This window comes from Bacillus rossius, chromosome 6 (assembly GCF_032445375.1).
Source record: "Bacillus rossius redtenbacheri isolate Brsri chromosome 6, Brsri_v3, whole genome shotgun sequence".
NCBI lineage: Eukaryota > Metazoa > Arthropoda > Insecta > Phasmatodea > Bacillidae > Bacillus > Bacillus rossius.
In genome coordinates, this window is record NC_086334.1 from 65,122,685 (window position 1) to 65,140,967 (window position 18,283).

Sequence of the window (18,283 nt, forward strand, 5' to 3'; positions counted from 1 at the left end):
AAAATTTTTAATAACATATTTAAAAAAACAAACATTTACAACACGGAGCTCGAAGTCCTCGGTTCAAACCCGACGAGTGCAAAAAAAATAAAAATGGTGACCGATCCTTCCCTCGTGGTGGACGCAGGCATACTGACTCCCTCCACTTTTTTTCAAAGAATATATCGTCAGGTAGTATGACGTCATGTCCGCCATCTTGCCCTCGTCTGCTGGAAGCCATCATCAGTGTATCGTCGGCGAGAGTGCGCTGACGCCATGTTAGTTTAATTCTTATCCGCTAGAGTGCAGTAATAATTTATTATTGCTGTGACACCCGCCATCTTGTCATTTGGCCGCCATCTTGAAAATCCGTAGTTATTTAGCTAGAAATTCGGGAAAAATTCCAAAATTCATTAAATAAATTTGTAATCTATATACTGATTGATTAGGTCGACTAAGGTCCTTGGTACGATCTAGGACGATGCAAAAAAAAAAGGAAATATAACATCAATTTAACATAATAGTAACAGGTTCGGGGAATTAAACACCACAAGTTCTTTTACAAACATAATATTTATTACATAATTTCTATTCTACTACAGGATCATTTGCGAAAGCCAGCAATCTTATAATCATTTAGTTCCGCAGCGGTGTGTGAAATGACTAATTCTTAGCTCCAATCGGTTTATACTAGACAGAGTCCAGCCAGAACCTTTACAGACATAGTCCACCTCTTCTTGACAGAGTTTCTGGATACCGTTTTTAACAGTTTGCTCCACATCGTTAGAACTGTAAATTACTGCAGCCGATGTCTTGAATGCACACTTCTTCACTTTGTCATCGAACGGATATGGCTTTCCATATATACAGTCCAACCACAAGTTATATTTCAAAGGTCCGTTTGTTGCTACATCATCAGTAAGCTGATTGATTATCTTCTGTCTGATATCGTCAAGAAAATTACAAATGTCTTTCGACTCACCTAACGTATTTAAATAATAGTAGTCCTTCAATGTTCCACGAAATGCAGACTGCGCCAAGTAGAAACCATTATCGTTCACTTGTAATGCGCCGAACACAGTCTTAGGTTTATTTTCCTATTCAGACGTCATACCAATCGGTTGCTGCACATCGGTTTTCTTGCTTGTACGCTCACGAGCCTTCAACCTAAACCGAGGAGTCGAAATTTCTGCAGGTAGTTCAGCAGTAGGCACACGGACTTCACCTTTACAGTTTTTCGCATGTCGTCGCAAATTATCAATTCTAGTAAACCATTCATGACACTCATCACATCGAAACTTCATGCGAGATGGATTCTTCGTGCATTTGCTCCGCTCATGTCTTCGTGCATCATGAGCAAATGCGAACGACGTATCACAGTAGCTGCAAGGATACCGTGGTGATGAAGACGAACCTTTCAGACCCGATCCAGATACTGACGTTGCCGCAGTAGTACTATTTCCAGGCATTCTCTTATGCACATCGATGCATCGTTGTTGCGACGAAACCTTTACTTTCTGCCGCACAGCAGGACCTTTGCATGCCTTCATGTGCGTTTTCATATTATCTTTTCTGGAAAACTGCTTATGACATTTCTTACAAACAAACATTTTACGATATAGGTTCTTGACACATTCGCTCCTCTCGTGTCGCCGAGCATTGCTATTGTTTGAGAAAATCTTGTCGCAGTAACAGCACCGATGTTCGTTAGTTGTTGTCGATTCGGCATCCATTGAAGTCTCCATTGATGGCGAACCAGCGTTCGCCGAGTTTCCCTGTGCAGCCAGCACTAGCGGCATTAAAGTCTCTTCTGCTGGCGGTACCACGTCTGTTGAAGTCTCCTCCAGTGTTGACATCGACGTTGCCAACGGGATCTGCTCCACCATCGTCGACGCTGACGTCAAGGTTCCCGCAGTCGATGGTACAACCTCCATCGAGTTCGTCGTTAAAGTCGGTAAAGATGCCATCAAGTTCGCAAGAACAGGTAATTACGTGATTAATGAACCAGATGAAACAAACTAGGTGATCCTTACACCGACGACGTCAGTAACAAACTGAGCGTCCTGTTGTCTAGGACTCGCTTATATACATGCACCGTATGGAATAATACACTAGTCAAATCAAGAACCATTTACAATAATACTAGAGTCAAAACAACATTAAAAATAGAAGAACCATCAACGAAAATACAGCACATTTGGAAGCACCGGCAACGAAAAGGCAGCACATTTGGAAGCACCGACAACGAAACGGCAGCACATTTGGAAGCACCGACAACGAAAAGGCAGCACATTTGGAAGCACCGACAACGAAAAGGCAGCACATTTGGAAGCACCGACAACGATAAGGCAGCACATTTGGAAGCACCGACAACGAAAAGGCAGCACATTTTGGACGCACCGACAACGAAAAGGCAGCACATTTGGAAGCACCGACAACGAAAATGCAGCACATTTGGAAGCACCGACAACGAAAAGGCAGCACATTTGACAGCACCGACTACGAAAAGGCAGCACATTTGACAGCACCGACTACGAAAAGGCAGCATATTTGGAAGCACCGACAACGAAACGGCAGCACATTTGGAAGCACCGACAACGAAAAGGCAGCACATTTGGATGCACCGACAACGAAAAGGCAGCACATTTGGAAGCACCGACAACGAAAAGGCAGCACATTTGGAAGCACCGACAACGTAAAGGCAGCACATTTTGGACGCACCGACTACGAAAAGGCAGCACATTTGGAAGCACCGACAACGAAAAGGCAGCACATTTTGGACGCACCGACAACGAAAAGGCAGCACATTTGGAAGCACCGACAACGAAAAGGCAGCACATTTGGAAGCACCGACTACGAAAAAGCAGCACATTTGGAAGCACCGACAACGAAAAGGCAGCACATTTGGAAGCACCGACAACGAAAAGGCAGCACATTTGGAAGCACCGACAACGAAAAGGCAGCACATTTGGCAGCACCGACTACGAAAAGGCAGCACATTTGGCAGCACCGACAACGAAGAGGCAGCACATTTGGAAGCACCGACAACGAAAAGGCAGCACATTTGGAAGCACCGACAACGAAAAGGCAGCACATTTGGAAGCACCATCATCGAAAAGGCAGCACATTTGGAAGCTCCATCAACAAAAAAAAAGGCTAAAAGGAAGCACAAGTTACGAGATCTAAGTCTTAGTTAGAAATCAGAATACAAAAATAAAAACATTAAATTTTTATAATTTAAGTTATTTATTTTATTGCTTTACATTATACAAATGCAAGTAAAAAAAGCCATTATTGTATGTAGCCAGCATTCCTCAGTTCCTTGAGTATGAAGGATATTTCTTTGATGCACGAATAGTTTCCTGCACAAAGCGAACCATGTAGAAGTCTTAGCCGGTCAACCAATATGTTTGGATCTTTCCATGAAGTATAATCATTCTCTTCTACCACCATCTTCCTTGCACCTTTATAAATATTATGATCTCTGATGTCTTCCGTTTTACCACCAACCTCAGGGTAACTTTCATGTTTGAGATGGTGATCATCACAAGCTTGATCAGATTTATTTAATATATCACGTCGTTTCCATCGTTTCGGTCTCAGGACACCGCCACATTCTTCGATCTTGGCAGCTTTAGGTGCTTCATCATAGTCTATGTCTTTGTCAACAGCCTCAGAGTCACTGTAACAATCACCGTAGAAGGAATCGTCTTCACCCAATTTACCGTAATAATTCGATGTTGATGATGTTGAAGTGTCTTCATCGTCTTCATGCTTCCTTTTTAGGAGTCCATCATTTTTACAAAGTAGGAAAGATCTACTTGAATTCGGCTGGAATATATTCTCACTTTTCACGTTAAGGATTCTTCCATTGTCTTCATTCTTCCGTAAATCATCAACCTTCTTCAATTTAAGTTCTTTGTCGAGATCGGAAGAGCCAAGAAAATTATTGTCGTAATGCAGATCACTCTTCCTTAGGCTAGTAGATTCATCGTTGTCCTCTAGCTTGTACGCAGGCTTGGCGCTACAAGTTCTGCCATGTCTTTTTAGGCTCTCTCTCCGCGTAAACGACTTGCTACATCGAACACAACTTATCATATTGCGCAGTGGATTTTTAACACAGTCATTCTTTCATTCATTGTTGAGCAAAGATAGAGTTTTTGTACAAGCCAGAAATTTATGCATTTTTTTATTTTTTTATTAATTTATTTTTATTTTAAAATATTTTTTCTTGTAATTTTATGATATCAAAGAAAACATGAGGTGGTTTTCTCTGTGTTCTTCCGATTAATCTGGTCAATATTATGATGGTTTTCTCCGTGTGCTTTCGATTATTATTGTTAATATTATGGTGGTTTTCTCAGTGTGCTCCTGATTATTCTTGACAATATTTTGATGGTTTTTCCCGTGTTCTTGCAATCATTCCTGTGGTTTCTTCAAGTGTTTCTGACTATTCTGAGAAACCGCTCTCTGCATGGATTTTTTTTTGGTCTAATGAGACATGTAATTTTATTTGGAGTTACATTTAATTCGATAATTTCTGCTACTAAATCAAAACTTGCAATATTTTTATCAGGTGGAATTAACAAATATCATTACTCAGTCAAATTAATATTACGCCATGAGACATCTGTGGAGCACCAACATGCAAGACGAACTTCCTTTTCCTTGGAGTCTAGCGAAGCCATCCTTCTTTTGCGATCATTAGTGAGCATCCCGCATCCCGCATAAAAGAACTAAATATTATTTACCTGCAAGCAACATGTGGCGACATATGTTGTTGAAAAGCAGAACTACATGCATAAAGTACTTTTGCATGAGATATATTAATTCTCGCTGATGAAATATGAAAAAATTTCTATTTAAGTATTGAATCTAATTTAAAACACTCAATTGGTATCTGGCATTAGTCTCAGTAACTAATATGAATTCCGATTTGGGATCTGACGCTGTATCGAAAGAACATAGGTGTAAGTTTTGCAGTAAAAAGTTTATCTTGAGAAAGAATAAAAGACAACACGAGAAGAATGACTGTGTTAAAAATCCACTGCGCAATATGATAAGTTGTGTTCGATGTAGCAAGTCGTTTACGCGGAGAGAGAGCCTAAAAAGACATGGCAGAACTTGTAGCGCCAAGCCTGCGTACAAGCTAGAGGACAACGATGAATCTACTAGCCTAAGGAAGAGTGATCTGCATTACGACAATAATTTTCTTGGCTCTTCCGATCTCGACAAAGAACTTAAATTGAAGAAGGTTGATGATTTACGGAAGAATGAAGACAATGGAAGAATCCTTAACGTGAAAAGTGAGAATATATTCCAGCCGAATTCAAGTAGATCTTTCCTACTTTGTAAAAATGATGGACTCCTAAAAAGGAAGCATGAAGACGATGAAGACACTTCAACATCATCAACATCGAATTATTACGGTAAATTGGGTGAAGACGATTCCTTCTACGGTGATTGTTACAGTGACTCTGAGGCTGTTGACAAAGACATAGACTATGATGAAGCACCTAAAGCTGCCAAGATCGAAGAATGTGGCGGTGTCCTGAGACCGAAACGATGGAAACGACGTGATATATTAAATAAATCTGATCAAGCTTGTGATGATCACCATCTCAAACATGAAAGTTACCCTGAGGTTGGTGGTAAAACGGAAGACATCAGAGATCATAATATTTATAAAGCTGCAAGGAAGATGGTGGTAGAAGAGAATGATTATACTTCATGGAAAGATCCAAACATATTGGTTGACCGGCTAAGACTTCTACATGGTTCGCTTTGTGCAGGAAACTATTCGTGCATCAAAGAAATATCCTTCATAATCAAGGAACTGAGGAATGCTGGCTACATACAATAATGGCTTTTTTTACTTGCATTTGTATAATGTAAAGCAATAAAATAAATAATTTAAATTATAAAAATTTAATGTTTTTATTTTTGTATTCTGATTTCTAACTAAGACTTAGATCTCGTAACTTGTGCTTCCTTTTAGCCTTTTTTTTGTTGATGGAGCTTCCAAATGTGCTGCCTTTTCGATGATGGTGCTTCCAAATGTGCTGCCTTTTCGTTGTCGGTGCTTCCAAATGTGCTGCCTTTTCGTTGTCGGTGCTTCCAAATGTGCTGCCTCTTCGTTGTCGGTGCTGCCAAATGTGCTGCCTTTTCGTAGTCGGTGCTGCCAAATGTGCTGCCTTTTCGTTGTCGGTGCTTCCAAATGTGCTGCCTTTTCGTTGTCGGTGCTGCCAAATGTGCTGCCTTTTCGTTGTCGGTGCTTCCAAATGTGCTGCCTTTTCGTAGTCGGTGCTTCCAAATGTGCTGCCTTTTCGTTGTCGGTGCTTCCAAATGTGCTGCCTTTTCGTTGTCGGTGCGTCCAAAATGTGCTGCCTTTTCGTTGTCGGTGCTTCCAAATGTGCTGCCTTTTCGTTGTCGGTGCGTCCAAAATGTGCTGCCTTTTCGTTGTCGGTGCTTCCAAATGTGCTGCCTTTTCGTTGTCGGTGCTTCCAAATGTGCTGCCTTTTCGTTGTCGGTGCTTCCAAATGTGCTGCCTTTTCGTTGTCGGTGCTTCCAAATGTGATGCCGTTTCGTTGTCGGTGCTTCCAAATGTGCTGCCTTTTCGTAGTCGGTGCTGTCAAATGTGCTGCCTTTTCGTAGTCGGTGCTGTCAAATGTGCTGCCTTTTCGTTGTCGGTGCTTCCAAATGTGCTGCATTTTCGTTGTCGGTGCTTCCAAATGTGCTGCCTTTTCGTTGTCGGTGCGTCCAAAATGTGCTGCCTTTTCGTTGTCGGTGCTTCCAAATGTGCTGCCTTATCGTTGTCGGTGCTTCCAAATGTGCTGCGTTTTCGTTGTCGGTGCTTCCAAATGTGCTGCCTTTTCGTTGTCGGTGCTTCCAAATGTGCTGCCGTTTCGTTGTCGGTGCTTCCAAATGTGCTGCCTTTTCGTTGCCGGTGCTTTCAAATGTGCTGTATTTTCGTTGATGGTTCTTCTATTTTTAATGTTGTTTTGACTCTAGTATTATTGTAAATGGTTCTTGATTTGACTAGCGTATTATTCCATACGGTGCATGTATATAAGCGAGTCCTAGACAACAGGACGCTCAGTTTGTTACTGACGTCGTCGGTGTAAGGATCACCTAGTTTGTTTCATCTGGTTCATTAATCACGTAATTACCTGTTCTTGCGAACTCGATGGCATCTTTACCGACTTTAACGACGAACTCGATGGAGGTTGTACCATCGACTGCGGGAACCTTGACGTCAGCGTCGACGATGGCGGAGCAGATCCCGTTGGCAACGTCGATGTCAACACTGGAGGAGACTTCAACAGACGTGGTACCGCCAGCAGAAGAGACTTTAATGCCGCTAGTGCTGGCTGCACAGGGAAACTCGGCGAACGCTGGTTCGCCATCAATGGAGACTTCAATGGATGCCGAATCGACAACAACTAACGAACATCGGTGCTGTTACTGCGACAAGATTTTCTCAAACAATAGCAATGCTCGGCGACACGAGAGGAGCGAATGTGTCAAGAACCTATATCGTAAAATGTTTGTTTGTAAGAAATGTCATAAGCAGTTTTCCAGAAAAGATAATATGAAAACGCACATGAAGGCATGCAAAGGTCCTGCTGTGCGGCAGAAAGTAAAGGTTTCGTCGCAACAACGATGCATCGATGTGCATAAGAGAATGCCTGGAAATAGTACTACTGCGGCAACGTCAGTATCTGGATCGGGTCTGAAAGGTTCGTCTTCATCACCACGGTATCCTTGCAGCTACTGTGATACGTCGTTCGCATTTGCTCATGATGCACGAAGACATGAGCGGAGCAAATGCACGAAGAATCCATCTCGCATGAAGTTTCGATGTGATGAGTGTCATGAATGGTTTACTAGAATTGATAATTTGCGACGACATGCGAAAAACTGTAAAGGTGAAGTCCGTGTGCCTACTGCTGAACTACCTGCAGAAATTTCGACTCCTCGGTTTAGGTTGAAGGCTCGTGAGCGTACAAGCAAGAAAACCGATGTGCAGCAACCGATTGGTATGACGTCTGAATAGGAAAATAAACCTAAGACTGTGTTCGGCGCATTACAAGTGAACGATAATGGTTTCTACTTGGCGCAGTCTGCATTTCGTGGAACATTGAAGGACTACTATTATTTAAATACGTTAGGTGAGTCGAAAGACATTTGTAATTTTCTTGACGATATCAGACAGAAGATAATCAATCAGCTTACTGATGATGTAGCAACAAACGGACCTTTGAAATATAACTTGTGGTTGGACTGTATATATGGAAAGCCATATCCGTTCGATGACAAAGTGAAGAAATGTGCATTCAAGACATCGGCTGCAGTAATTTACAGTTCTAACGATGTGGAGCAAACTGTTAAAAACGGTATCCAGAAACTCTGTCAAGAAGAGGTGGACTATGTCTGTAAAGGTTCTGGCTGGACTCTGTCTAGTATAAACCGATTGGAGCTAAGAATTAGTCATTTCACACACCGCTGCGGAACTAAATGATTATAAGATTGCTGGCTTTCGCAAATGATCCTGTAGTAGAATAGAAATTATGTAATAAATATTATGTTTGTAAAAGAACTTGTGGTGTTTAATTCCCCGAACCTGTTACTATTATGTTAAATTGATGTTATATTTCCTTTTTTTTTTGCATCGTCCTAGATCGTACCAAGGACCTTAGTCGACCTAATCAATCAGTATATAGATTACAAATTTATTTAATGAATTTTGGAATTTTTCCCGAATTTCTAGCTAAATAACTACGGATTTTCAAGATGGCGGCCAAATGACAAGATGGCGGGTGTCACAGCAATAATAAATTATTACTGCACTCTAGCGGATAAGAATTAAACTAACATGGCGTCAGCGCACTCTCGCCGACGATACACTGATAATGGCTTCCAGCAGACGAGGGCAAGATGGCGGACATGACGTCATACTACCTGACGATATATATGCTTTGAAAAAAAGTGGAGGGAGTCAGTATGCCTGCGTCCACCACGAGGGAAGGATCGGTCACCATTTTTATTTTTTTTGCACTCGTCGGGTTTGAACCGAGGACTTCGAGCTCCGTGTTGTAAATGTTTGTTTTTTTAAATATGTTATTAAAAATTTTTTTATTTAATTTTTTTATAATTTTAAAATATTTTTTCATTAAAATCGGATAATAAATTTAAAGATGGCGGCCGTAACGGAAATTGCAACGATGACGTCATAATTCAAAATGGCGGATAACACAATGCCGGAATGTTCGAGTAAACGAAATGACGTCATCCAAGATGGTGGATCCAAGATGGCCGTTGGGGTCAAGGTCAAAGGTCAAGGTCACATCCTGATAGAGGCTTAACTGAGGCTTGAGTTAAGGATGCTTAAGCCTCTATCAGGACATTTCTAGCCGTTGGGATTTTTAAGGAATAAAACGGGAAATTTTCCCTCGAAACGGGAATTTTTCCCTCGAAAACGGGAATTTTTTTTCTTAAAACGGGAAATTTTGAGTCATTTTGAGTCATTTTTGAGGAATTTTGAGGAATTTTTGCCGCCGTGACGTCACAAATCCAAGATGGCGGACTCCGACACCACCACCACGCGCCTGGCGCCTGGGCCAGTTCCGTCATTCACATACTACTAATATTATTTAATATTTTTTTCTTGCTAGTACTAAGGTATTACTAACAGCAAAATAATTTTTTTTTCGGAACATGAGATAATTTTTTGAATTTTTTTTTTTGTTATCTGAAAAGTTAGCCCGCTGGATCTTCTTATTTTTAGTTTGTTGAGCTTTTTATATACCAGTTTCCTCGGACTATCTGCATTATAATATTTTTTACCTGAATAATACTGAACCTTAAACATGTATTCATTCAGATGCATAGCTGCAAGGACCATCTTATTAACCTGTCGTTTTGGTCTGTCAGACCCAACATTCATTTCAGTGCTACACGATAACTTACAATTGCAAATTATTGCTCAACTAGATAACAGCATGCATATTTTATCGTTAAAAAAACAGCTAAAGTAACTGAATAGTTGGTGTTTGCCTTATTTAGTTGTCTTGAGAATATGCAATATAATAATCTCCATTAATAATCTGGGACAGCATTCTGTAGAAAACAAATATGTTAGGATAGTTGGTCAGAATGAATGGCTCATGGAAATTGATAAGCAAGAAGTGGAGATTAATGACGTCTATTTTTTCACGACAAGACATGAATTTTCACATTTGGGAGTCCAAAAAACAACTGCAATAACAATAAGCTATCAATAAAGCGACAGTAATTATTTCACGATCCTAGAAACCTCTGTAGCTCATTTACACAAGTAGGACTTGAGCACTGCTGAACTGCTTTAATTAATTTCGGATCTGGACTCACTACTGAAGAACCAATACAATATTTGATGACAAACTTCACTTTTATAAAAATTAACTTTTTGTAGAAATTGTAATAAAAGTTCTACTTAACATTTCTAAGACGCTCTACATGTTGTAACAGGTTTTTGCTAAATATGATATTGTCAATATAAAATAAATTCTGAGGGGTCAAAAGTCTCAGTAAACTATCTATGACTACAAGCTTTAGAAAAGTTGATAGTCCATTGATAAAACCATATGGTAAGTGTGAAAGTTGTTCTCTCCAGTGGTAGTAATTAAATTGTCTTGACTTATTACACAAGGTGCACTCCAATATGCGTTAACACTCTCATTCTCTTGTCTTTATAACCTAGCTCATACATAGCCAGGCCCGAATTTATGACTCCTGACGAAGCTGGGCAAAGAAACCTTTGCTGCCCCTGACTTGAAATAACATGCAGGAATGTTTCTGTACTGTATGGGGACTTAGCTATGAGCGGCAAATACTATAGATGTGTGCTTATTGATATTCAAACACAAAATTTTAATACAAAGAAATTACATTACATTTTAAAGAAGTTACATTAAATTTTAAAAGGTATCATATCAGATCAGAGGATATAACTCCAAGTATTTAAATAGCAAGGGGCTTCCTCCTTGCCCCGTCATTTGCAAACAAGTTTATTATTTCTTCATTGTACAGTTTCAATGTTAAGTTAGATTCACTTTCAAGAACACCAAGCTGAACAAGGCGATTATTTATTTGTGTTGTTCTTAAATAATTATTTATGCATCTTAGAGCACAAATGATCTCTCTGTTGAGCAGTTGGATGCAGGAGTACTCAAGTATATTTGTAGAGGTATGTTTAAGCTTGGGTAAACACTATCTAGGCAGTTACCTTTTATTATCTTGCAGAGCTGCGGAAGAGTGTATGATGCATTTACATTCTTTACATCAGAAATGTAGCTTTTGAAGTGTAAGCATTCAAGTACAAATGTTGAGTCTTCAAGATGCGAACTGTATACTTTCTGAAGTTGGATGGCGCTTCCTTTATTTTAAGTGGACTAAGAATCTCCAGATTTGTCAAAAACATAAATTGTTCCCTGAAGTCCTTGTAGGAAGAATATCTCTTGTTCAATTCTTTAATCAATTTATCCAAAATAAAAAAGAAGGATATTAGTAGATCATCTGATTCATCAGTTTCTTTAGTGTATGAATGAGATTCATTAAATAATTTTTTCTTTTTCTTAATGCATTTATTATCCTGTCCAGTTATAGTAATATTACAAAGATATTAAAAAAATTTCTGAGCCAGATTCTTAAAAACTTCATATCACATTTACTTTTCATCCAAGAAACCAACTAAAGAACTGTTCAAATTATAAACAGTGGCTACGCACATGTCTGCTGTTTGTAATTTATTGCTTACTTACAACATTGAATCTACCAAGAATGGAATCCCAAACTACAGTCATAAAATATGTCTCAAGACTAGACAACTTCTTCATTGTGCCTTTAGTTTCAGATTTCACCGAATACTTCTCACTTTCATTCCCTATGATTGACAACAGTGCTCAGTGACGATTACCTCGTCATCTTCTCTAGCAGACCATCGGGTTGTACAGAGGAATTTGATACTAGTTCTCTTTACTGAAAAATTTGTTTAATTGTTTCCATCGATGACTAGAAGCACTGAAAATATTAAATATTTCTTTCAAAATATATGAAAAAGAAATTTCTTGGTTACACCTTGCTGCAACTGAACCCACCAAATTCAGAGTGTGCGCTGAACTAGGAATATAGTAAGGAGATACAGCTCTGATTCTAGCTTGTAAGCCTGAGTAAATACCTGATGCATTTGGTGCATTGTCATAACTCTGCAGTTACCTATGTCCAACCCATGTCTCTCAAGAAAGTGTATTACTGCATCTGCCAAGTTCTGAACACCATGTCCTAGATTAGGTACAAATTCAACAAACTGCTCTTCTGGTAGCACCCTCCCCCCCTTTTGTTGACATAAAGCAAGACATAATTTAACTGATAATTGTGTGCATATTTAGGGCTTGAGTCAACAATGATAGAATAATATTTAGCCGAATAGTATTTAGTAATTAGTGTTTCGCTTTGTCACCACCAGTCACCACTATTTGCGCGTAGCGTGGGCAATAATCAGCTATGCCATTGTCGTCAACTGATATCCCCCTGCGAAAGGAGATTTACATTTTAGGATCTTAAGGGGCCCGCCTAGTCAGGGGTGTATGTGGGTTAGTGAGGCGGGATGATAAGTGCGACGCTCGCTGGTGCTTCTAGCGCGGTAACGCCTCTAAGCGCAAGGCTCTGAATTGACGCGTAGTCTTCTCGTCGTCACAGGATAACTGTGAAATTTTAGCGGTGACCGCAACATTATGTGGCCGATAAATTAAGATAAAGGTGTAATGCAAGTCCCTTAAGTGCTTTTAATAATCTGTACTGGTTGTTTTACGCCTAAAAATTAGTCTGAAAACATGCGTTTTAGCCATTTTAACTCTTCTAGAAATACAGTTTAAAAACATGATCCAAAATTAAAAGTACTTTTCGGGCCTCAGCGAACTCTTAAATGCTTTTTGTAAACATACCCCACTCGGATATCTTGAGTACTTTTGAAATCGCGTTGTTTTTCCTGAAGCTCTGCGCACCGTCTGTGTGACCAGGTAGGCGGACCCCTTAACGTTTAATATGCATGATTTTTTTAACAGCTTTCTAGAAATTCTACCGCCCCTAAAGTCTGCCGCCTTGGGCAGTTGCACGGTTCCCCCCCCCCCCCCCCCAAACATCCCCGGAAATACGGCCCTGTACAAAACTGTTAATAAATTACTCTACTGACTCATGCCTATTTTTATTTTCAGGTAGCTTAAATTTCATAATAAAATATGGTTGTGTGTTTCCTATAAAACGCTGCAAGAAACACTTATTGAGCTCAAACTAACCAGCTTAATAATACGCACCATTATACGAAATGAATTCTAGTGCTTTACCTAAAAGTCTGTGATTTACAATTACTAATTCTCATATATATGTCTAACTACATAAATAAGCAGCTTGCTCGATTTTAATGATAATATCCTGCTATAGTTCTCTCACTTTTATTCTGAATACTGGATAGTTGGCACGAGAGTAAAATTCGTAACTTTCATTGATGGTTTACCTGAAATACCAAATTGTAATTTATTACTGTAGTAGGATGTCATAGTTGACATATAATTGGTAAACGCATTAAAATATAGTTAGTCATAATTGTTCAAAAAAGCTGATTAAATAAAATATGTTTTAATATGGCACTGGGATATTCTACTATACTTATTATTTGGCATACATTGTATGGCTTTGTGAGCCCGTGCTTTCAGAATTTGTAATCAACTATTGTCATAAGTCAGTGGATAGGTAAAATGTAACCAATATATATTACGGCCAATGACCTGTTCAAATAATTAATGTTGACATTACAATGACGTTCATATGTAAAAAAAAAATTATTTTAGCTAAAATTTTGCTGTCTAGAAAATATTTTTTATATTACGGTAAAATTAAAAAGTTATATATAAATATTGTTTTCGAATTAACTTAAGATATTTTATGTTTACAACTATTTGAAATGTAACGTAAACATAATCTGTACTTAACTGTTACATTTTAAAACAAATAATGACCAATAATTCTATATTTAAACTTATTGTCTGAAAGCAACCATCTGGGAAGTATCCAGAATTGTTAAGATTAACTGAAACACACTCTAGATAGGCGCGTGAAAGAGTAAGCATCCAATACCCACGCATAGAGTCTATTTTCGGTGAATTTTAAGTAAGGATTTGACTGTGACTAAATTGCAGAGAGCTTAGGTGGTTGTTATACTTTTATGCTGATAAATTAACGTCTAGATTTTTAAAATTGTTACATCAAATTGCCATGGTGTTACGATGCCTGCTTCTGGCATATGATGGTGAAGCATGAATCAATTTTTAAAGTTGGTTTAAGTTAAAATCTTTGATATTTTTATTTTTATATAATATTTATAAAGTTTTAAACAAATCTTTGAGATAACTTTTAAGTAAAAATTCTGCTGGTTTAATTGATTATTCAGCTGTTTAATAATTTTTCAATTGCAAAAATAAGTAGTCAAGAATAAATTTTGGGAGTAATATTCTCAGTGTCTTTATTTTATCATTTTTTATGAGAATATTAGTCACCTAGAAAATCAAGTTATTTTTAAAAACTGAAAGGTTATGTTGTATGAAAAAAAATCCTTTGCAAAAGAAAACTTTTTGAAAATGTTATTTTATAAACGATTATTATAGACCCGTAAATTTCGTGGATTCATTTCGTGTTATGCTAAAATTCAAATAATTATACCTTAGTGCTGCTTCTGTCATTGGTTCTCTGTTAATCTGGAGGACTGAGGGCAAATTACAGACCCTAACTCATAGAAATGTCGAATCACAGGCCACCCAGTCGAGACGACTCACAAGTCAACAGCCAATGAACAGTTGGCATTTGCCCGAGTGTGTAGAGGATATTGGAGTCTATCCTGGAGGTCATTGAATCCGCGAAATTCACGGGTCTCTAACGATTATACATTTAATTTTTATCTTCAATGAGAGTAATTTTTGACATTCCGAACATTGCCGAGTATTCCCGAGTCCGAGTCGGCTCCACATGTTTCCCCCAACCCTGCAGCCCTAAATACGTAGCTATTTTACTTACTGTACATGCAAACTAATTAATTATTTTAACTTATTATGTTTCAGAGGCGCGTACCTTCTTAAAGATGTTCAAAAAATGGCCACGTCAGACGGCATCAAGAGAATACGCGACTTGCAAGAATGTATTGACCCTGATAATGCTGTTTTTATTCATTACACTTCAGTAAGTAAATGCTTCTTGACCACAATTACTGATAAAACATTGACTTATACATTTTATGAGAAATTGATTTTAAATTAGCTTTTATTATAGAGCATTAAAATTTGTATCTGTTCTATTTAAGATATTTTTAAATTATGATGCATTTTCATCATTGATACATTGGAGTAGTTTGGAACTTTACTCAAGCTTTATAACATTTACTTAGTTATGTAAAGTTTAAAACATCGCCATATTTGAGTGTCCTGTTTTATAATATAACAAAAACATTGCAATATAGAAACCAAAATTATGTGTTAAAACATTTACTACGAAAAATCGCACAAGATTTGATATCAGAATGTGCTGGCAGTTATTGGCAGTTTCAAGTAGTCTTATGCCTAATGTGCATTGGGATTATTTATGTACTAGCGACCCGCCCCGGCTTCGCACGGGTGCAATGCTGATACTAAATATACTAATTATAAATATAAATATAGACTAAAAACAAAAGATAATCAACAAATATCAACAACAAAAGATACCTATTCTATTCAGTTCTTTTTTGAACTTAACTAACTTACCTTAAACTACGATTTTCGATAGTTAAATAAAAATATTTTACTTACTATTCGTTCGACTAAAAAAAAAGATAATCAACAATTATCAACAACATGATCTATCTCGTAAGGTTCAGCCAGCGTTTGCAATGTAAGCGCAAAAAAATGTGTTTATTTACGACATCACATTAGAAATCTCTAATATTATCAGTGTTTCTCTACTGTATTATGCATGTATTATACACATAAACCTTCCTCTTGAATCACTCTATCGATTTAAAAAACCCGCATCAAAATCCGTTGCGTAGTTTTAAAGATATAAGCATACATAGGGACAGACAGACAGCGGGAAGCGACTTTGTTTTATACTATGTAGTGTTGATTAATAAGGGCAGGTGTTTTTCGCGAATAAATCTGATCGCTTGTTAGACTGCATAAAGTTATGTTCACGTTAGCGATTGTTTCCTTGCAATTGTCTGCCGTCTGCGAGAGAAGCAATTGCCCTAATTGACCGGGCCAGTCAGAACGTGTTGGCTTCCGCAATGAACGACTGTGATTTGTGGACCGACAGTAAACATGCAACGGAAAGAAACACAACCAATCATGCAACACAGATGATGCTACAGTGTTTTAACATAAAGCTGGTCTAGAAATATTTTCGCGAAAACTACATGGCCCTATTGATTAAGTATTGCAAATACAATTATGAAGTTATTTTATCTTCAGGGAACGACGGGATCTCCGAAGGCCGCAGTTCTCAGTCACCACTCCGCTGTCAACGCGTCAAAGTTCCTCGAGAGATGTTTGAATCCAGAGAGAAAGGTAAGGCAGCATTAATGAAAGTTATCATTAAAACTGATAAGTAGGGGCAGGCATTTTTCGCGAATAAATCTGAACGCCTACTAGACTGCAACAAGGTATACGCGCACCAGCGGTTTCTTCCTTGTGATTGGCGGCCGTCTGCGAGAGAAGTAGTTGCCTTATTGGCTGAGCCACTCAGGAAATTAAAATATTTAATTTTACAAATTGTTTGTTTACAAGCAAAATTATTAGTGTACACTTTTATTTAAAACATGATTACTCATCTTTTTGAATGATTTTATCAACGAGTAAAATTTGTATGAAACATTATTTGAGACATAGTTCATTCCTGGTTTATACTGAATGTCATAGAGAAGACTTGAAGAATGGACAAAGAAAAATGAATACACAAACACACAGAAAAAGCAAGCCAAAAATCAGCCGATGTCAAATGTTAAATGCATAATTAGCACAGAGAATTACGTGGAAGAAATCAGACAGAACAATATCCAAACACCGACTAACACAATGTGTTGCAACAAGAACAGTAAATAGAACCAAACATTAACCTTCGTCAACACAGCGACAATAAAAGTAGCCCAACAATGAAACTAAACAGATATTCCGGACAACACAATGGCGACAGCACAGACGAACACTTACTGTCAAAACAGTTGGAACATTTTTAGGTTCCCTCCCCTGTCAAAAATGCAATAATGTGGTCACTGTAAAATTACTATGGAAGTTGAATATTTGGCGGGGGAGGGGGGGGGGGGGTGTAGGAGAAAGTTATAGTGTACTGCTTTTTACAAATTTTTTGGAACACAAAATGTAAACAAATACTTCCAATATTTGTGTTACTCATTTTTTCAAGAAAAAGGAGCGACCATGTTTCCACAAATATGTTAACTTTGTCGTTCATTATTATTTTCTGTGATTTAATATAAATAAGGTTTAAGTGCTTAGGAACAAGGATCCCGTTTCGTTTTTTCGTGTATGGTGCACATGCAAAATACCTAAAATTTTATAAACTGTTTGGATCTGAGGTTTTCATGGCCAGAGTCCTTGAATATATCGTGAATTTGAAGATCAAGCCACGCCTGTCATGTATACCAACATGTAAGACAATATGTGCTTGACAATACTGTGGTCAAAATGTATATTTTCACTCGAAAATACTATGAGAATCACAGTTTTGCAAGCAATAAAATTATTTGCTTGGTAAAACGTACAGTGAATTTATAAGATTCAATAAGTCATAGGTATTTCGATTTATCTTGCAAGGAAATTAATTACAATAACTTGAAATATTTTGGAACTCACTGATACAAATCCACTATTGTATTTCCAGGTAGTTGAAGCAGTGGATGGTTTTCTTCCACACCATTTCAAAGTATACCCGTATTTTTAAGCATAAGTAACTCTACGATAGAAAGTAATAATTCCATCATTTGTTATTTTCAGATACATAAAAGCTTGGTTCAAATGCAGTGCTGTCACGTGGGCGCTACTTTGAATGGAGTTTTGGCCGGTCTCCACGGCGGCATAGCCGTGGTCTTTCCTTCAGCAAAATTTGATCCTTGTCTGTCAATCACAACTATGGAAGAGGAGAGGTATGTCACATAGTTTAATTAAGTTTAATTGATATATATCTGTTAAGATTACATTATCAGCAATATTTCCATAACTATTATTTGCAT

The 18,283-nt window shown here is 38.1% G+C and overlaps 1 protein-coding gene across 2 annotated transcripts in view; it reads left to right on the forward strand.

Moving 5' to 3' along the window:
* The window catches only part of LOC134533270 (medium-chain acyl-CoA ligase ACSF2, mitochondrial-like), a 206,844-nt gene that overhangs the window by 97,955 nt on the left and 90,606 nt on the right, over positions 1-18,283 (forward strand). For both annotated transcript variants that reach the window (XM_063370713.1, XM_063370714.1), the window contains exons 5-7: positions 15,129-15,246; positions 16,509-16,604; positions 18,048-18,196. In XM_063370713.1, coding sequence (XP_063226783.1) covers positions 15,129-15,246; positions 16,509-16,604; positions 18,048-18,196 — 363 coding nt within the window. The remainder of the gene's footprint in view (positions 1-15,128; positions 15,247-16,508; positions 16,605-18,047; positions 18,197-18,283) is intronic.